This window comes from Anas acuta, chromosome 6 (assembly GCF_963932015.1).
Source record: "Anas acuta chromosome 6, bAnaAcu1.1, whole genome shotgun sequence".
NCBI lineage: Eukaryota > Metazoa > Chordata > Aves > Anseriformes > Anatidae > Anas > Anas acuta.
Genome location: NC_088984.1, coordinates 29,250,318 through 29,271,245, shown reverse-complemented (window position 1 = coordinate 29,271,245; position 20,928 = coordinate 29,250,318). Strand labels below are relative to the sequence as shown.

The window sequence follows — 20,928 nt, the reverse complement described above, 5'->3', positions numbered from 1 at the left end:
ATGTGCTGCAGCAGCTTTGGCTCTTGGTAGGTAACCACAGGGTCTGTATCTGTTTCACTTCAGAAAAGTTTAGTTGTTAGGAAAGGGAAACACAAACTCCCTATGTCTCAAGAAATGATTACAGACTGTCAGTCTGGTGGGCCTTTTCTGGGTGCTGCAGCAAAAGCAGTAGGATCTTCTAACCTCCCTCTCCCCCCTTCTTTTCTTGGGTTGTTTGATAATCTGATTCGTCTCTTAATTGACACTGTGCAGCCAGCTGAATTTTCTACTGACAGGAGGACTGCCTGAGATTCTTAACGTAGCAGTATAAAGATGTGTAAGTGCTCCTACTGCTTCCACGGTTCACCAGCCATCTTGTGTTTGTGCCAGGCTTACTCAGATATTTTCTTTCCCTGGTTTCACCTCATGTGACAACGTCTCAACTTGCCCAGCTTCTAATAACAAATCAAGTCCAAGGTCCTCAAAAGGACTACATCTGGAGACTAAACCTCAAGCTATCTGTTTTACAGCCTTAGGATACTTTTTAAAATTCCAGTGCCTCCCTTTAGGTCCACAGGGATTCATGGAGTCTTTGTGGGTTGCTGGCTTTTGATTCTTCAGTTAAATTGATCTGTGCCTCCTCAGGGTACTACCTCTTCAGCAAAATGAGCATGCCAAAGGTCAAATTTAACAAAACCCTTAAGATTCATTCTCAGGCATTGCAGACGCTTCATAGAGAGCTGGTGGCAGAAATCCAGATAAACCACGATTCCAAAACAAACAACCCTCTTCCCCAGAGCAGCCTCTTCCCAGTCTTCTTGCTTCCTCTGAGATTTCTTCTGATGCCCTTGTATGTAGAAGCTGTCAACACCTTTTCTTCTTCCCAGGCTCACCAGATCCTGTAGTCACAGTCTGTCTGGGAATCTCATCAATTCATGCGTGCGTCAGGCTGAGGGAAGAGACAAGTCGCTTCCCTGCAACTTCTTCCTGCTGAACTACCTGCTCTCAGGAGCCCAGGTGTAATTACTCTGTCAGTGTGGAAGCGGTCCACTTGACTTCCTCTGCATAAGAACAACCTTTTTCCCTGCATAAACCAGATCCTAAACCAGATAAATCTATTTTATACCAGGTGAATCTATTTTGTAATGTGTCTCTTCTTGTTCCTAAATCTGATTTGTTCTTCTAACTCAGTCTGTGCTTTGTTTTATCTGAGACTTGGAGCTGGCATGGGAGAGCTGGTAATGCTGCCTTTTACAACCGATGTGAGAAAAAATGCACAATTGCAGCAACTCAGGTGAGCTGCAGGTTTGGGCTGTTAAACAAGTGGGCAATCACAACACACAGCAGCTCAGACTGTGTGCAGTCCTATTGAAATTTCAGTCTCACACGTTAGTGGTCATGACTGGTCAAGCAGAAAAGTAGTATTTTCTTTCTTAGGTTCCCAGTCATGGTCTGGACAATTGGCAGCAGCATGAACACTTGGGAACAGCCAAGTTTTCCCTTTTTGTTAAGGGATGTAACGTGACAAGAACAAAGGAGGTTGCACAGGGGATGTAGGAAATTGCCTGGTGGGAAGGCAGTGGTGTCTTTCACCTGCAGGAGACAGTGATGGTGCTGGGGACCCTGTGCTCTCCTTTCCTTTAATTGCCTTGTCCTGGCTTTGACAGGGAATGTGAAGTGGGATCAGAGAATTTTAAAGCTGGCTCCTCCCCAGGTCTTCACTCTTATATTCTACTTTATTTCAAGAACAGTTTAAAAAAAATCACCTCAAGAAATATTAACTTTCTGAACATTTAGTACTTCGCTGTTTGTCTGATAATTATTCAAGTAAGGGACTGAGGTCTAACTATGCATAGGACAACATACTTTTAGTGTTTGTTCCAGGGAGTTTTTCCCAGATAGTCTGTTCTGGCATGGCTGAGATAGGGCACACACAGATTTTACATTTTATTCAGCTATCACACCTTATATATCCTGCACTGTGCTTTTACTTTGTAATAGTGCCTAATCAGAGATGAGTTTTGCCTGGCCTGTGAAGCAAAATATTTTCCCATTTTCCTTAGGTCACTTGTACTTGGAACCATCAGATTGTTCTGAAGTAGCTGGAATCACTTTCTCCTCAACTCAGAGCTTTGCTCCTGAATAAACATATTCTCGCTATCTTTTGTCTTCACTTTGTAGGCAGTACTTGAATAAGAAATTGTGCTTCAGTTAGCTCAGTAAGCTAGGAAACTGACGCCTATTGTTTATTCTCAGATCTTTGTTACTGATTGCTTCAGCACTTTTAAAGAAAAGCCAAAGGTTTCTGCAGTCGACAGAGCTGTGTTTTGAATCCACTTTCCATTTCTGAGTATTCTAGAGTAACAGGTACATGTGTTTAAAATCATGCTGTACCTCAACAGACCACTCTTCTGTTTTATAAGTGGGTAGAATGTGAACAGCACTTGAAGAAGGAACTAGGGTTTGACAGACACACAACAATTATTTTTCCCAAGACGTGGTGAAGTCAGACAGACCCATGGCCAGCAGGCAGCTCAGAACTAGCTTGCCCTGACATTACAATGTGTGTGCTGTGGTTACTGGGCTCACCTGTGGGGCAGTTCCTGGGGACATGGGGTTGCAGGGAGCATCCAACGTCCATTGGACAGCATTTTCCGGAAACTTTAATCTTGCTGCACTGATGTATCAGGTGTGGCCTGCATATTTGTGATGCAAATGCCTGAGTTTTCCAGGTTATTTCTAGGATATGAAGCTGTACAGGCCTTTCATACCCATTGTAAAAGCAGCTTTGGACTACCCAATGGCATTTTTGACTTGCAATTGCAGCAGGGTGGTGTCTCTGCACATCTCAACCCTCCCCTTGCTCCCCAGCCTGGGACACCAGGTTAAAAAAGCAGCATTCCAAATAAAGTAGCACCCCAAAGTAAGCAGCACCCCTTCCCCCGAATGCCTGGTGCCCATTGCACCTCACCACGAGCCATTTCTAAGGCCATCCTCAGGAAATTCCATGCCGGGGTGCTACCAGCATGGCCAAGGACAGGGCCAAGATGACCAACGGCATCATGGCTTGTATCAGAAATTTACTATGTTTAGTTAGAAACTACGACTAATTAGTCTTCTAGAAGACCAGAAACTTTGCTACCGTAGTCACTAAAGAATCAGCCTTATCTGTAAGACTATACAGAATTGTATCCCAGGACAGGGGAAGGAGGGGCAAGATAACCTAGGCCTGGAGAATGTGCCTGGAAAGAATAGGTGAGGAACTCGTGGTATGCGTGTCTTTGGATGTATACGTGGCTTATTTTAGTATGTGCAGCTAAGTTGGAATAACAAAATGAGAAACAATGAGATGGTTTGAGCATGCACAAGAACTGGATTTAAGCAACAACCATAGTGAGGAAGACTACCAACGATCACCAGAGACCTCTGGAAGACCACCAGTGGAAACAACTGTGCATACATCAGGAACACTTGCATATTTTAACAAATTATGGGAAATAGTATGCTTGTGTTAATTATTTATCAGAGGTCTAACGAATATGTATGTTTTAATTGTACATAACCCCTGTGGCCTGGACAGCTGGTTGATAATGGTGCTTAGGGGCATAGTGTAGTAGGTGATACTGGTGATATGGTTGGACCAGATGATCTTGAAGGTCTTTTCCAACCTTCGTGATTCTAGGATTCTGTGGTTCTATGCGGGTCCAGGAGATGGACTTGATCCATCCCTGTGGGTCCCTTCCAGCTTGGGCTATTCTACAATTCAAATTTGGCACGCACACTGTGTAGAGTGTTTTTTTTTTTTTTTTTGTGTCTGGTGCTGTAATTACAGAATGTCTTATTTCTAAAAGTCCAAATTGGGTCTGAGAGAGTTACTTGGACTGATTTTGATGGGATCACTCGGACTGGCTTTTACGGGTTTCCTAGTGAGACGGTGGACACCCCACCCCTGGAGGTACTTAAGGAGAGGCTGCAAGTGTGGTGCTTAGGGGACACACGGACCAGAAGACCCCGGCGCTTTTTTTTCCTTTTTTTTTTTTTGCCTTTTTTTTTTGCCTTTTTTTGCTTTTATTTTTGCTTTTTTTTTGTTTGGCTTTTTTTTGCTTTTTTTGTTTGCTTTTTTTTTTTTTTTTTTTTTGCTTTTTTGCCGTTTTTTTGCTTTTTTTTTCACTTTTTTTTGCTTTTGTTTTTTTGCCTTTTTTTGCTTTTTTTGCCTTTTTGCTTTTTTTTTGCTTTGTTTGCTTTTTTCTTTTTTTGCTTTTTTTGCCTTTTTGCTTTTTTTTTTGCTTTGTTTGCTTTTTTCTCTTTTTTTGCTTTTTATTTTGTTTTTTTTTTTGCTTTTTTTGCCTTTTTTGCTTTTATTTTTGCTTTTTTTTGTTTGCATTTTTTTTTTTGCTTTTTTTGTTTGGCTTTTTTTTGCTTTTTTTGTAAGTTTGCTTTTTTTTGCTTTTTTGCCTTTTTTTGCTTTTTTCACTTTTTTTTGCTTTTGCTTTTTTGCTTTTTTTGCTTTTTAGTCTTTTTTTGCTTTTTTGGCCTTTTTTGCTTTTTTTTGCTTTGTTTGCTTTTTTCTTTTTTTTGCCTTTTTTGCTTTTTTTTGCCTTTTTTGTCTTTTTTCTTTTTTTGCTTTTTTTTTTTTTGCCTTTTTTGTCTTTTTTCTTTTTTTGCTTTTTTTTTTTTTTGCCTTTTTTGTCTTTTTTCTTTTTTTGCTTTTTTTTTTGCCTTTTTTGTCTTTTTTCTTTTTTTGCTTTTTTTTTTTTTGCTTTTTTGCCTTTTTTGCTTTTATTTTTGCTTTTTTTTTGTTTGCATTTTTTTCCTTTTTTTTGTTTGGCTTTTTTTTGCTTTTTTTGTTTGCTTTTTTTGCTTTTTTGCTGTTTTTTTGCTTTTTTTCACTTTTTTTGCTTCTGTTTTTTTGCCTTTTTTTGCTTTTTTGCTTTTTAGTCTTTTTAGTCTTTTTTGCCTTTTTTTGCCTTTTTTGCTTTTTTTGCTTTGTTTGCTTTTTTCTTTTTTTGCTTTGTTTGCTTTTTTCTTTTTTTGCCTTTTTTGCCTTTTTTGTCTTTTTTCTCTTTTTTTGCTTTTTTTTGCTTTTTTTTGCCTTTTTTGCTTTTATTTTAGCTTTTTTTTGTTTGCTTTTTTTTTGCCTTTTCTGTTTTTTCTTTTTTCTTTTTTGCTTTTTTGTCTTTTGCTTTTTTTCTGTTTTTATTTTTTCCGCCTTTTTCCGCCTTTTTCCCCAACCCTACCACCCTCCCGGGCCCCTAAGATGGCGGCGGGGCGGGTTGCTAGGGCCGCGCCGCGCCGTGCCTAGCGACAGCGCGCGCCTGCGCACCGGGGCCGCTGTGCAGCGCGGGGCAGGCCGGGACGGCCGGTGGCTGGCGGGCGGGCGGCGGGGCTGTGGCGGCGGTGAGGGCGGCGTTGTCGTTGTGAGGCGGCCATGAACGAGGCGGTGCTGAGGCAGACGCGGGAGGCCCTGGGCCGGGTGATCCGGCGGCCGCCGCTCACCGACCGGCTGCTGAGCAGGCCGCCCTTCCGCTACCTGCACGACCTCATCGCCGAGGTGCGCCGCCGTCGCTAGGCAACGGGGGCCGGGCCGGCAGCGCGCCCCCTGCGGGGTGTTGGGGGGGGGGAGGGGATTTTGGGGTGGTTTCAGGGGATTTTGGGGGTGGGTTGATTAATACGGGTCGGTTCCGTGAGCTTTTAGAATGTATCTGGCGGTCCCACGAGTTTCTGGTTCCGTACGTGGCTGGGCACGAGTTGCTCAGAGGGCAGACAGTGTTTTTTAAATTATTTTTAATATATACGTGTCTGTTCCCTGAGCTTCTGGTTCCATATGGAGCTGTGCACGAAGAGGTCAGTGGAGGTTTAGTAGTTATTTTAAATTTATTTTTAATATATATCTATCAGTTCCCTGAGCTTCTGGTTCCATATGCGATTGTGCATGAAGAAGACAGTGGGGGGATAGTAGTTTTTTTATTTATTTTTAATGTATATGTGTCAATTCCTCAAGTTTCTGGTTCCATACTTCACTGTGTACGAAGACATCAGCAGGGGGACAGTAGTTCTCTATTTATTTTAATATATATGTGTGTATCAATTTCCCGAGCTTCTGGGTCTATACGCGGCTGTGCTGAAAGACATCACAGGGGAGATAATAGTTTCTTAATTTATTTTCAAATATATATCTATTAGTTCCCTGAGCTTCTGGTTCCATATGTGGCTGTGCACAAAGAGGTCAGTGGGGAGACAGTAGGGTTTTTATCTGTTTTTAGTATATACGTATCAGTTCCTTGAGCTTCTGGTTCCACACGTGGCTGTGCACGAAGAGGTAACAGCAGAAAGCTGTCTTTGAAGTGCGTGTGCCAGCGTTAACGCTGCGGGTGTCCCACGTCTGCCAAGGTTAAAGGTGGAATTAAACAGGAGGGAGGCCGGAGCTGTAAGCAAGGATTACGTCTCCCTGGTGCACAGACACGAGCAGCCCCGATCCTGCCAAATGCTGCACTGCCTCTGGAAGTGAAGCAGGCCCTTATGCCTGCTGCTGCCACCTGAGTATTATCCCACAGAAACCTTTGAGTGCTCCTAAGTTGTGCCTTTTCTTCTGTCTTCCAGGTGATCAGAGTGACAGGTTTTATGAAAGGACTTTACACAGAGTTTGAATTGAAATCAGATAATGTCAAGGTGGGTATGAAACTTCCCTGTTTATCCAGCTTCAACATGAACACTTTGCAACTTGACACAAAGCCTTTCTGGTCTTTTTTGTGTTCAGCTTCTGCTGCCTGCCTTTAACACTGTGAAGAAGTTTTAAAAGGATATTTGCAGCCTGTTGGTTAAATTATGCAATGTGTAGGGTAAACACCTATAGATCACATTTATAGGTATAGCTCAGTGGGTGGACAAACAAGCTGTCATGTTTAAAGAACTATTCCTGTGCACATCTTAAAACAGAGAGATCTAAGCGATGACTAAACCTAGGTTTCCAAACGTCTGCTGTACTGCAGATAATGATAACCATTATGTGGGGAACTTGCCTTGAAGCAGTCTGGCACTGATAATAAATCTCAAACACTAGAAATCCGCACACAGCTTTTTCCTGAGTCTGGAGGTCTATCGATAAAATGCATGTTCTTTTACTTATTGCTTTTTAAAAAATGTGTGTATATACAGGCATATCTGTGTGCTGTATACACATACATTAAATATTATTGCTTTATAATACAATTATAATAAGGCACTCATCTGTTATAAGCACTCTATAGCATTTTTACTACTGTCTGTGGATGGCCAATTACTGAGGGAAGTTAATGCTGTTACTGAGAAATGCTTTTCTTAAGTGCACAGATGACTTCAGGCTGTATTTGCTCTCCCAGTGTCTGCCTCTTTGCTGAGCCAGGGCTGCTGACTTCCCCACCAACCAACTTGATTCAAAACTTGTGTCACTTGTGGCACACAATGCCTGTGGAGTGTTGCTAGTTAAACAGCTACATCCTTTGGTGATTGTTTAACATAGCAACTAAAGCGTCGGCTTACCAACCCTGCAGTCAGTTGCATGGGTGGCTTATGCACTGCTCACAGCTAATTATTGGCCTTATAGTTACGTTTATTTCTGTGACTGTGCCTGCTGTTGCAGGGTTAACTAAAATTAATTATACAATTGATTGGTTTTGTTCATGCTTTCCCTGTTGAAGCTCGACAACAGGGTCAGTGAAGGTGAGCAGCTAAGCATGTGCTGTCTCTTGTTTGCAGAGCACTATTCATTTTTTCTTTTGTCGATTGAAAAACCATTTCCTAGCAGCTCTGAGGCAGGTCTTTGTATGTAGATACAAATACCTACATACCATGGTATCTGTGAAGTTGCACTAACCTCCTGAGTAGCTCTTTTCAAGCTTTTTCCTGCAGTCCATAAGATCTTGTCTTCAGGCGTTCAGGAAAAGGAGATGAAAATGCTGAGGAAAATGTCTCTAGCTTGTGTACCTCTTTTCAAAGCACAAGTTGGGAGAAAGATTTGTCTGTCAAGGGATGCTTCCTTACTGTGATTTCTGTCGGAGTTTAAGAAAACCAGGAGAGTTAGCATTTTGTGGTAGGAGGGGAGGAATCTTTCTGTGGAGACCAAAGCTACCTGCAGATGGCTGGAGGCTGAGAGCAGCGGCTGGAGGCTGAGAGCAGCAGCTGGAGTACGTGCTGTGATTGCTGTATACATGATGGAGATCTGCCTTATGTATCTCTGGGAACGATGCTCTTCTGGTGTGATGATCTGGCAATGGGCACACAGACCTGGGATGGACAGGGTGCTTTCTGCAAGAACAGAAAGGTTTGTGCTTGCTGTGAAATAGCCTTCGTAGTGCCGTCGTCCAGTCTGCTTGCTGTGGGCCAGGAAGAATCACTGTCTGCAGTTAAAGATCTCAAGAAGCACAGACTGAAACTACGAAAGCCCAAAGCCACGGCAGTGTCCTGGTCAGCCTCTGTGGCTGTTGGGGCTGGCTCTTGGTCTTGAAATCCCTTTCAGAGCTGCATGGTGGCATTCATGCGTGCAGCAACCATTTTGGGTTGGGTTTTAACTCACCTCTCCCACATGGCACAGCCTTTGTTTAATAGAAAATGATTTTTATTTGGTGGTTTTAAAGCTCACTGCACTGTTTCAGCTGTTTGTCTTTATTCTGGTAGAACTTTATTTACTGATCCAGGTGGGATCTGTAAGTTTCTCCCTGTCTACATGAAGATTTCTTGTTCAGACAGAAATCACTGATAACGTAACTGCTGAAAAAGACAAAGACATCGGAGGGACTTCTGGATCACTTTTATCTTAAAATGTTTGATTTAGAATAATGTCCTGCTTCCTTCCCTGAATTAACAGATTGCATATGTCCGTGAAAAGACGGACAACTATTTTAATCAAAGGAGGGTGCAGCATTTCCTTTCTTTTTTGTTTTTGAATGCAGGGATCACTGGTGAGGGTGAAGTGGCCCTGATGTTGATGGAGACATCTGAAAATCCTAGCTATGTGGCAGTTGTTTGTTTTAATCTATTCGGAAGAGTTGAAGATGGGAAGTGCCCTGGCTCTGGAGACCGTCTTCCCACGCGTTTTGCTATCATTCACATGCTTGCAGCACAACCCAGGTCTTGTTTATGGAGCAGCTCTGGGACTTGGGATATCACACGGATAGCCACATAAAGCTCCAGTGCCACAGGAGCAGATAATGCTGCCAGATGGCCTTTAAAGAGTCGTGGCCTTGCTCAGTTGAGGAATTACTGGCTTCTGGTGCTCTCCTTTATTTTGGTATATCTGTCAGATTAGGTCCAGATTGTTCTGGATCCATGCTCCTGAGATGCCCAGACGATAAAGAAGTGCAGTGCAGAATCAGGTGTTTTACCAGGTAGTTAAAACTGCTCACTTCGCTGAAGTAAGTGAAATGTCAGTGGTCAGGTTTTTGGTTATAGGCTTAAATCTTTTAGCTGATACTCTTCCAAACCAACACCTGTTAAAACACACATAGAGAACTCTTCTCACATGGGTTTGCTTTTTAACAGGCTAGTAAGGTATTTTTATCTCCACTCAAGAAAGTAAAGGATGAGTAAGTAGACTTCTGTGATGGGACTGGTAAAACTCCTTGAATTTTACTCTGCTTTATGAATAAATCCATGCCCCCTCACCAGTATTCTGCAGCTGCAGAGACTTCACACCATGATTTCATTCTCAGTGCTGTGAACTGTCCGATAACATTTTAGTTGGTGGGTGTTGTTTTGTTTCACTCTTATTTTTGTAATGTTTTCCTGTAATCACCAAGAGTCATCGCATTTGCTAAAGGGTACTTGGGGAAAGTTGATTGTAATTGTAAAACTAAAACACATCTGGTAATTGTGGAGATAAAGTATGTGCCTGTATCTCTTGGCCACCATCCTTTGTATGTTTTCTTTACTCACTGTTAAGTCTGGTTTGTAAAGTACGTGTATAAGCATGTTAAGCCTTTCAGTTTGGACTCACAAGTCTCATAAGACTGGGACTCCTGTGTCGAAAAATTTGCAACATAGTTGTCTTCCTGAGCAATAACTGCTTGTAACAATGCTGTTGTTATTCTTTAGTGTTTCTTTTGGTAATGCTTGCATCATTTCTTATACAAAATTGTAGTTTCTGCAACATGTATTTATTCTCTTGAAAACAAAGTGTCAGAAAGTGTACTGCAGCTCAATGATAAATACACTTAAAAGAAAATAATAATAATAAAAACAATACAAAACCCACCCACACAAACCACAAAATTCTACTTTTAATTTGGCCATTGAAGTTCAATATTCATCCTTGCTCGAAGCTGTTACTTCTTAATCAGAAATAAGTGGCTAACTAAAGCAGGGTAGCCCACTTCCCTGACCTTACAAACCACGTGCCCAAATCCCCGCATGCCTGAGTCTCTCCAAATTCACAACTCACCTTGGAGAGTCTAAAAAAAGCACAGAGATTTAGGCACAAATGCATCCCTTGTTCCAGGTTTGGAAACTGCTCTCCTAAGAGGCTCCACTGCTTTGGGGTAGGTCTAAGCTGGGCTCCCAGCCCTCGCAGGGTGACCCTGAGGCGTGGGCAGGGTGGCTCATGGTGCTTCATCCCCAGGGAGCTCAGCCATGCTTTGGCTCCTGGCATCTGTGTCAAAGCTTCCTCATGAGCCACAGTTCAGCTGCTCCTATTGTCCTGACACTTTCTGCAGCCATTCCTCCCGTTGGAGCTTTCCTAACCTTTAGGTGGTACACGGAATTATTTTAGAGTCTCAATATTATTTCTTAATTGTTGTTTTTCTAGGATAAAGATGCCAAAATCAGCTTCCTTCAGAAGGCAATTGATGCTGTTGTAATGGTAACAGGAGAGCCACTGGCAGTAAAACCAGCACGTGTTGTGGCTGGACATGAACCTGAAAAAACAAATGAATTTCTTCAAGCGATTGGGAAGTGTTGCTTAAATAAGGTATGACATCACTATATATATTTTATATACATAGTTACATATTTATTTATTTTACATAGTTTCAGAGCTTATTTGTGACAGACATTGACACTCATTACACAAGGTATGCTGTGTTAAGTCACCACTTATAATAATAATTATTAATAATATTAACAGAAATATAATATGTGATCCTTAGCAGAGTTTGAGCCAGGTCCCCACACAAATACATTCTGGATATATTAGTTGAAAACCCTTGAAGTTATGAATGTGAACAAATTGTGTATATTTCACAGTGAAGTCCTATAATATGTACAAGCTGTATGGAGATTTTATTCGGATAATCTTTGTCTGATAATCTATTAATTTAAATGTATATTATTTTCTTTTAGTTAGCTGAGTGTTCTATACAGACTTCTTCTACATAGATTGCTTCAGATCAGGAAGGAGGAAGTTGATGAACGTGTACACTTAGATGGGATGAGTTAGAGAATGTTCTTGATGGCGCAGTCTCGTAGCATGGTGTGATGAGATTTAATATCCAAAGGATATCGTCTACCCACTTGAGCAAAGATAATTAGCCCCTTGGCTTTTTAGTTAAAGCATAAGCTTGATGTGCATTGTGGAAAAGTTTTGCTTCAGGCTCTAGCTTGATGCTTTCAGTGACAAGCTGACCATGCTGCTTGGACTTATATAGTTCAGGCAAATGTGGCTAATGTGCAGATGTTAGTGTCCAAATGTGAAAACCCACAAAAATCCATAGTTTTATATTTACAAATCAGGAGTCAACCCTTAGGGCAGAATCGGTTTTAGCGATCTAAAAGCAAATTCTGTTTCAGGAAGAATTCCTCAGCAATGTGATGGTGCATGTGTGTTTTTTTTATGTACGTTAGCAGAATTAGCAATTCTAATGAAAAGCATGGTGCATGTATATAGTCCTAGTACATATAGTCACATTGTTATGAGAATTACAAAGAGATGTTTAACTTAAAGGCCTGTGAAAGAATGTTTTTGGAAGAGCAGAAATACAAGCTTTATTTCAAAAGGAAAAAAAGTCATGTTGACTACAGAGTTAGGAAGAAATAAGATAATAACGAAATAACCTAGTCATTTCAGGGAACTCTTCTGTTTCTTGCAGCTCTCCAGTGATGCTGCTGTAAAAAGGATCTTAGCTGGGGAAAGAGCTGATGCTCAAGGGAAACCTCCGTCCTCTAAATCTCGAGATAAAGAAAGCAGAGAGCCCAAAACAGAAGAACAAAAACCCCATAGGGATAAAGAGGTAGGCATTTGCAACTTTCGGGTACAGTGGCTGCCATTATTTTTTAAAATTTCTTTTCGTGTGCATTTTACTGTAAAAAGTAACCATGTTATAAACTTGCTGTGTATTGACACTAAATATTAGTTTTTACTTTATTTTAGGGAAAAGGAGATACTGAAATTAAAGACAGAAGCTCAAGCAGAGACAGAAAACCCAAAGGAGATTCCAAAGAGAGTGAAGAAAGAGAAAAAGAAAGTGATAAACAGAAAGAAAATGAAGACAGGCACAAAGACGCTGAAAAGGACACCTTTAAGGAAGAGGAAAAACAAGAAAGAGAAAGAAGCAGAACAACCAAACAAGGAAGAGAAACAGAAAAAAACAAGAGGAAAGGAGACATAGAACGAGAAGATGATGCTGAACGTGATAAAGGACAGGAAAGGGAGAAAAAAAATCAAGGAGGAAGAGAAACAGACAGATTGAAAGGAAGAGACAAAGATAAGGCTAGGGACAGAGACCGAGAAAAAGACAGAGAAAGGGGAAAAGACCGGGACAGGGATAGGCAAAGGGACAAAGGAAAAGATGGGGAGCATGTAAAAGAACATGGAAAGGACAAAGCAGAGAAAAAGGTAATTGGAATTCTATTTCAGAGAAAAATAACCTCTGGCATGCTGTGGTAAGGACTGAATTATTTTTTTTTGAAATGGTTGTGTCTTGTATGTTCACTTAACGATTAAGTACTTTCTTTAACAGCAATTACTCTCGTGAATTGAAAGTTTTTTTTTGGTATGGACTTGATCTTGTAAGAATGTGGCTGAGGCTGTGTGCGTACCTTCCTGTCTCTGAGCCTTTGGACTCGTCTGACTGTGCTTTCTGAACATCTAACAAGCAGTTTATTTTCTTACCTGTGCTTGTTGAATTCTCCTCACTACATTTGATTCTGTTTGGCAGAGGTGTGTGCTAGCAACGAATGGAACTGTGTACTTGCATCCTCACATGTCTTCCCAATAATGCATGCTGTTGTTGCAGCCATAGCTCGGTTTTGGGATGGGGACTGAAGAGTTTCTTTGATTCATAACTGGTCATTAATCTATCTCTTGAGCTTACTTCTTCCATAGCAGAACCCATAGGATAGAGTCATGTGTCTGCATTTATTTTTTGACTTTCTAGTCTTCATTTCTAGTTCTTCATTTTTTTTTTCTTGAAAGAATTGTTGGGAAGCCCCATTTGGGTCAAATCATTTCCTTTTAGCAAGGGTGCTCTGTTTGTGGTCGACTGTGCATGTGTTGCACCCTTGAGAAGGAACACATCTGCCACTGCAACTTACTTCAGGTCTCAGTGTGAAGTCCTAAAGTGCCTTAAAAGCCATCTCTTCATTGCCTTTTAATATTCAAATCTTTGTCTAAACATTTGTTGCTTGCCTTTGTTCTTTTGTTTGCTGGTTCAAGGTAGAAATTCAGGATTAATGGATATCGATGATGCTGCTGTTAGGAGGTAGCTTAATTTTTTGTTACAACTGAGAAAGCACTTCTGGCAGTACTTGCTTGCTGGCTTTGAGGCTTCTGGATATAAATAGTGTTTAATTTTACTCCATTAGGCTTAAAGAGAGCCAGGCAAGGTAAAGAGGGTATGTAGATGGATGAGTACACAGCAGAACTGAGCACATTACAATGTTATTCTTTTTTCCCCTTTCATGTAATTCAGGTAAGTAGCTTGCTCCTCAGCACACAGAATCTAAAGCAATTACTTGTTTTTAGTCCACAGATTCTGAGGAATCCAAGCTTAGAAAATTGCAGAGGCCAACTAAAAACAGCAAGTGCCAGCCAGATAATGAGGTTAGTAGCATAGAAGATCTGGGAAGGTGATTGTTGAGAGTGTTACATTTCAGAATGGTTTGGAAATCTGCATCTAATGAAAGTCAGATTGAAATATAGGCAGATGCTGAGTTTTAGGGCTCTAAAACAGGTGCTTGTCTGATTCTTGCTTGTTTTAAAATTTCTCATAGCTTGGCTAAAAAAGCCTAATCAGTTTATTTTGATTTCCAGATTTTTAGTTCTAGTTATTGATATGTTGAGTACTTCAGAAAAAATGTTTATTTGTTCAAAGTTTTCTCCCTATTCTTCTGAATCTTCCCTACAACGCTGTCGTATATTTGCTTGTTTGTTTATGGTACTGTTGTGGTTTAGGCCAGCAGGCAGCCCAGCAGCACGCAGCTGCTTGCTTGCTCCCCCTGCAGCAAGATGGGGGAGAGAACTGAGAAAGGTAAAAGTGCGATAACTATTGGGTTGAGGTAAAGACAGCTTAATAAGAGAGAAAGAGGAGGAAAAAATAAAAAAGAAGAAAGGAAAAATCTAAGTGATGCAAAACACACTCGCTCACCACCATCTGATCAATGTCTAGCCAGTCCCTGAGCAATGGCAGCCCCCCAGCCCTAGCCAGCCCCCTAGTCCTGTGGCTATGGGGTGTCCCTGTGGCAGCCTGGGCCAGCTGTCCTGCCTGTGTCCTCTTCCAGCCCCCTGTGCACCTCCAGCCACTTGTTGTTGGAGCAGCACAAGGTACAGAGCAGGCCCTGGCTCTGTGCAAGCGCTGCTCTGCAGCAACTGAACCATCCGGGTGCTGTCAGCATTATTCTCATCCTAAATCCAAAACACAGCACCGCACCAGATACTATGAAGAAGATGAATACCTGTCCCAAAACCAGGAGAGGGACTTTAATAGAAGTTGCTGTGTTGGAAAGAAAATGAATCCAGTGTTGCATTGAGCCTGTGTTTTGCAGCTGGCTGATGGTAGGGCAGAATAGGAATTCACTGCCTGCCTCTGAACAGTAGCTGTTGCTTGTGATACCATTGTCTGCATCTGCTGCTTCTTGATGACCTGAGGCAAGTCGGGGAATTATGAAGCCATCTGGCTAAATGTTTAAAGAGTGAGCCTTCAATAAATTAACCTAAAGTAGTTCAGGCTAGGAAGAAATCGGCAGGATCCCAAGTCTAGCAGGAGTCTCTGTTGGGAGTCTGTGGGCCACTGACATCATTGTGTCTTCTGCATGAGATGACAAATTTATAGCCATTCTTTGACTGAAATCCAACCAAACTTTTTAAATTATTGGCACTTGGAGGGAGAGCTTATAAAATAGTTTTTAGCCTGAAGCAGATATTCATGGCCAAGTTAAACTTCCTGCAAATTGGGTCTCTAATGGAAATTCTGAGCCTCATCCCAAACTATCGTAGTGCTCTTGGGCACCACTATAATACACTGGGGCAGTAAAGTTTCATTTCCCGTCTTAAGTGCTTTTGGGAGTGATTCCAAGGCATGTTGGTTTACTACCTTAAATCTAGATGACATGCTTTTCCTTTACTTGCTTGCGTAACAGTAGACAGTGCTTAGCTTTTAGGTGATGAAAACATACACTTTAGACTAGTGCATGACAAATGGTCACCTAGTTAAGACTGGAAGAGAGGAACGAAATGAGAATGTTTCCAATGAATCTTTAAAGCTGGAGAGCTGGGATGGCTGTGCAAAGTGAGTGAATCATTTCCAGCATGAAATAATTGGGAAGTGCATCTTAATGGACTGGGGTTGATCTTCCTTTCCTCGCCGTAGTTTCACAGCAGGATAATGCCTTTATTTCCAGGGATTTACTGTAATACCATTTAAGTCATGTGGCAGCGAAACAAATGTATTAAAAAGAAAGGAAACAATTTATGTGTTTATGCACTTGAAGAGTATTTAATTGTATTATTTGGTAGTGTCTGCTGCATAATTAATAAATCTTTAGCATCCATCTTGTTGTAATTATTATACACAGCAAGTGAAACAACTTGAAACAGCCCCCCTCAAGCAGTGTCTGATATAGCCAGTGCCTAACATGATGCCTGCTCTCTTCTGCCCTAGGGACTGACCTCTTCTTTTCTGGATTGCTCCTGTTGTGTCCAGTTACATATCTCTGGCTTCTAGTCCTGCTCCTTGTGCTCAGCTAGCCACAGCTTCTCTTTCTTTCCAAACCTAGCCTTTCTTGGCTTTATGTTGTAGTGTGCCATTCATCTTCCACTTGATTTTGTCTTGTTTTCGCTATTTTTCAAACAGGTCCTTCCTTCAGACATGCTGCCTGTTTTGCAGCATAAGGATGTGGAAACAATGTGGAAATTGGAGCTTTTATTTAATTTGAGATATCCATGGAATTTCAGGCTGAATGGATTCTATGCTGCATTTACTTTAGAGACCAAGTTAATTTTGATATTTTTTTTAATATTGTACACATACAGCAAAGTTTAATTCCTGCCTTTGCTCCTTTGAGGTTAGGAGTCTAGATAAGAGTCTATCTTTACTCATTAAGTTTTCATTTTTTCTTGCAGCAAGTTATCCAAAGCTAGCCTTAAAATGCAATTTAAATTTCACAGGTTGAATTTTTTTAAAATGTATTTTCCTTGTACTGAAGAAAGTGCATGTTACCCGGCATGTAATAGTCATCATGTGGCTATCCATGATTTTCTGGAACTAAAAGAAAGCAACTCTAAGTAGAAATTAAGGAGAAACATTTGGCTAACACATGGCAAACGGAAGGAGACTCCTTTCTGCCTGAAGGCTAGCTGTTGCATACCACACTGTGACCACTGCTAGCTGTGAACTCTCAGTCCAGGTAGAAATCTTGTTTCAAATGGACACTTAGAAGCTCAGTCAGTCATGCTACAAAATAACGAAGATAACTTTGTATTTTAAAAAGAGGTGATTCAAGCTGTAGACCTTTGGAGCGTATGGTGCTGTTTATCTGAAAGTGGCTGCTGAATAGGTATGTCATTTTACCCCTAAGGCAAAACACGTTGGAAAAGTCTCTTCCATTTTACAGATGGCTGCTGAAACTTTTGGCTAAAGCTTTTTGCAATATCCTGTCACTTTTGGCCACTTCTATAATAACTTTTATTTTTGCAGTTCAAACTGTATTGCTCTGGAACTGGTCATTCGAATCAGCCTCTAAGTCTCGTCTAATGAACTTCTATTTCTGTTGGAACTCTTCTAGAATGTATAATGAAACAACCACCGAATGAAAAAAGACATAACTGCCCCAGAAGCAGCAGAGAGAAAGGTTCCATGGAAATCTCCCGGTCATGGCTCAGATACATTTGTTCCAGTGCTGTGAACTGGAACTCTGTTCGGTGTCAGTTATTCATAATTGGCTCCCATAGTAGAAATCCAACATTAAAGTTTACATTCTGAGAAACAGGATTTTTCTCATGACTCTTTTTGCATTTGAGAGGTTTTAATTAGCAGAAGCTAACAACAGCAGAACATCATCTTGTGAGCCCCTATTTCAGGAAAAGATAATTGATCAGTATTTTCCTAGTTTTATCACCACTGCAGTCAAATGAAGCCTAGCAAATATAGATCTTCCATGTTGCTATTGCACACTAACGAATTCTGCCTATTAATAATTATGGCTGTTCTAGAAATAAAGACAGGAAATATAGGCAGTTTGAGGGAAAGAGCAATGAAAGTATTGGATGGATATGTAGCTTGCATTAAAAGCTTTAGAAATAAGCTGTGTTTATGTGCTGAGGAATAGCCTGTTGCACAAAAATAAAAAGTGTGTTTGTATGTGTATATATAGTGCTATTTATGTAACAGATCTGTTTTTCTATGTATATGTTACTTAGAGTACACATGCAAACATGCCTCCTGGCACCATGGATCTAATCAGAAGGAAAGTCAGTCAAAACAGAGGTGATTGAAAAAGATCCCTCTGCAGAGATGTAATTCTTATATATTGTTAATGAACTATCAGTGGCTCTGATAAATTACAGGGAGCAATTTACAGCGGCTGGTTGATGTAATGAGCTGTCCCCTTTGCTTGGGTGGCAGCGTTTTTTTCCCATTGACTGTTGATGCACGAAGATGGCTGGAGAAGTATGTAAGCATGTACAGAATTAGTTAGGAGGGCAGAAACCCTTGTGGGTTCACCCCCAAGGCAAACTGCATGATAGTAATACAGAAAAAAGAGTTACCCCACAAAGGTGAGCTGCCGTGGGGTCCCAGCTGCTATCTTAAGAAAACCCAGAGGCTGTGTGAGTGCTGTAACAGGAGTTTCATCCTCTGTGTGCTTCTGCTCATCTTCAGTGGCAGGCGTTAGGGTTGTCAATGAGTTTCAGCAGTAGTTTTCCTCCCAAAATCAAAGCATCTGTGTGTAAAAGTTATTGATAGAAGCTGTTTGTGACATCCTTTCGTCAATGTAGAGGTTGATGACTGCAGGGAAGGCAAGAGGAATGAACCGTTTGGCAGGGTGTCTTGTCACAGTGTATTCCTCTTCCTGATCAGCTGAAATGTTACAAATTATTATTTTCTTACCTCTTACAGTGAATACCAACCTATATAATAATGAGGACAAAGTAGCAGACTGGATGGTTTACAGCAGACTGCTGTATCCTCTCCAAATAGAAATGTAATTACTCAAAACGGGGAAGTGTGTGTACATCCATCTCGGATTCCACTTAAATATGTTTTTTCCAGCATTGTGTGAGATGAAGTGTAAGATTTCTTTTTAATGGCTGCATTTACTGCTTTTCAAAGTCTTGGAACCTCTGAATTTGTCAGAAGAAGAATGACCTACTTTATCTCCCTTTGGAAAGGCTTGAGTCATAAATATTGTGGGATTTATGTTTTTGTACGCTACCATAGTGATTAAATTTTAGCTTTTACTTTGCACCTGTTGCCAGCGTGCACATGTGGCGTTACAAAAGTGTCGAGCGGTGTTTGCAGCCACTACCTGACAGAAATAAATGACTGACTCCACTTCTCCAGAAGCCTCAGCACCTATTCTCAACTCCTTCCCCACCTGTGCTAATAATTACATCACCCAAGGAGCTGCCAATGTTTGAGTGTGCCAGATGTGGCCTGCAGGCCTGTAGAGCCCGGCTCTGATGGTATGGGAGCTTTGCTTTCCTCCTCGTGTAGGGCTGTGATTGCCGAAGGTGGTAGGAATTACAATGAACCACTTCAATATTCGCTGCACGTTTTGGCCTTCTATCTGATTTCTGTAAAATGTGGCAGTGCTTCCCAAAGAGCAAAACAAAAATATTGGTAGCTTTGGTTGTGGGTCAAACAACGATTGTAACAATCCAGTGGAGATATTTTATGTCAAAATTAATTTACGTCAAAGCAGGACTCCATACTGAGCTACTGGCTAGACTTTTGCCAAGTGTAGGGTGTAGGGCTCTGTTCTGGCTGATTCAATACTGGATTCCTGAAATTCTCAACATGCATGTTCTATTACATTGCCAAGGTGAAGAAAATGTAGTTTCTGAATTACCCAAACTAATTGCTGGAACTGACTCTGGCTTAGCTGCTGGCTTTCCTATCGTGGTTTGCGTACCATAATTTTGTGGTGTCGCTTCCCCTTTGTTTGCTGAGAGCTTCTGTTGAGCTGGTAGTTTGTTGTAGTGTATAAAGAAGCAACGTTTGCCTTCAGATCAAACTTAGAACCATATTCCTGGTGTGTAACCTTCAATCTCCTTCATGTAACTGTGCCTGCGGGGCCAGAGGGTACATTGTTGTAGGTGTGTAGGGGTGGGCTTCTCTCCTGTATGGTCATTTAAGTTAGTCTGAGTAAATTTCCTTACTGGTATCCTGTATTTTGAAACATTTTGTAGTATTATTTTCCCTTACAGCATATCTATTACATTGTCATATATATAAGATATTACGGCAAATGAACATTACATTTACATCGTGTAATTTGGCAGTTTTCTATTACTTGTGTTATTGGAACATAATGTTAACATTTGCATAGAAATGGAAGAATATGTAATTCTCATTCATGTTATGAATATGAACATTATCAGCAGAGTTGGCAGCTGTTCTTGAATGCAAACTGCATGAATTATTAGTTCACACAGATTACAAAAAAAAAAAAAGCAGATAAGGAGCGAGGTGCTAAACGTTCAGGATTTTGAACGTGATGTGGGGATGTATTACAGGGAATAGAGAGCATAGAAATGCGAAGTGGTATTCTATAAATCACCTGTATTTCATCTGTTGTTCTCAGAGGTGTTTGCATCCTTTTTAACAACAAATGTTGAGTGTAGGCTCAGTTATCCATTCACCCATCGGGTCTCTGAGGACCCTTGTGGCTTTGTCTCCTAGAACCAGTGCTGCTCTCATCACTCGAGAGGCTGCAGCTCGTGCACATCACCTTCCCAGCTTCCAGCCAAATGCACCTGCTGATTTAACTTGTTCCTTTCCAAGGACCTATGGCCACTGAAGCACGTAACACGGTGCCTTTGCAGAAAGTGTTGTCAGTCAGCTGTTCTTAACTTCAGGCAGTGAAAGCTATATCCAGAGAAAACAAAATAATAAAAACTTGAGTGTGCTTGCCTGCCTTCATTTCCTGGCCTCTCTGAATCACTTGGGACTTAGGACAGCGTCCTCATGAATGTCCTGATTTTTCCTTCAGTTTTATATTTCCACTTTTGAACTGTTATCATCCTCTCCGTACTGCTTGCTCCTTCAGGTCATCCATTGCTTGTTTGCTGGTCCTTCTGACAGGTCCCGTTTCTTAGTTTGTCCCGGGAAGTTGCCATTGACTAGAAGTCTATGTGAGTCTAGTGTCACGATTTTGTTTGTGTCTGCTTCTGTTCTGGAAATAAATTCAAAATGCTTTCTGGAAGATTAAAGAAGAACTGTGAGTCTGATATAGCTCAAACACACAAGTGATGCTAAGCATTTTATCCCTTTTGGTAGCTCACTGATAGCGAAGCACTCTAAGACCAGTAGTGGCATCACACGTGTG

The 20,928-nt window shown here is 41.1% G+C and overlaps 1 protein-coding gene across 3 annotated transcripts in view; it reads left to right on the top strand.

The window, feature by feature from the left end:
• The first annotated feature begins 5,305 nt into the window (after window positions 1-5,305).
• Window positions 5,306-20,928, top strand: part of TRAF3IP1 (TRAF3 interacting protein 1) — a 44,033-nt gene continuing 28,410 nt past the window's right edge. Inside the window, exons 1-6 of one of the 3 annotated variants that reach the window (XR_011097729.1) lie at window positions 5,306-5,530; window positions 6,580-6,648; window positions 10,757-10,918; window positions 12,036-12,176; window positions 12,317-12,781; window positions 13,910-13,987. Coding sequence is in view for 2 of the 3 variants with exons in the window: in XM_068686171.1 (XP_068542272.1) it covers window positions 5,408-5,530; window positions 6,580-6,648; window positions 10,757-10,918; window positions 12,036-12,176; window positions 12,317-12,781; window positions 13,910-13,987 (1,038 nt within the window). In the remaining variant the exon portion in view is untranslated. The remainder of the gene's footprint in view (window positions 5,531-6,579; window positions 6,649-10,756; window positions 10,919-12,035; window positions 12,177-12,316; window positions 12,782-13,909; window positions 13,988-20,928) is intronic. The other 2 variants (XM_068686171.1, XM_068686172.1) reach the window with 2 other exon arrangements.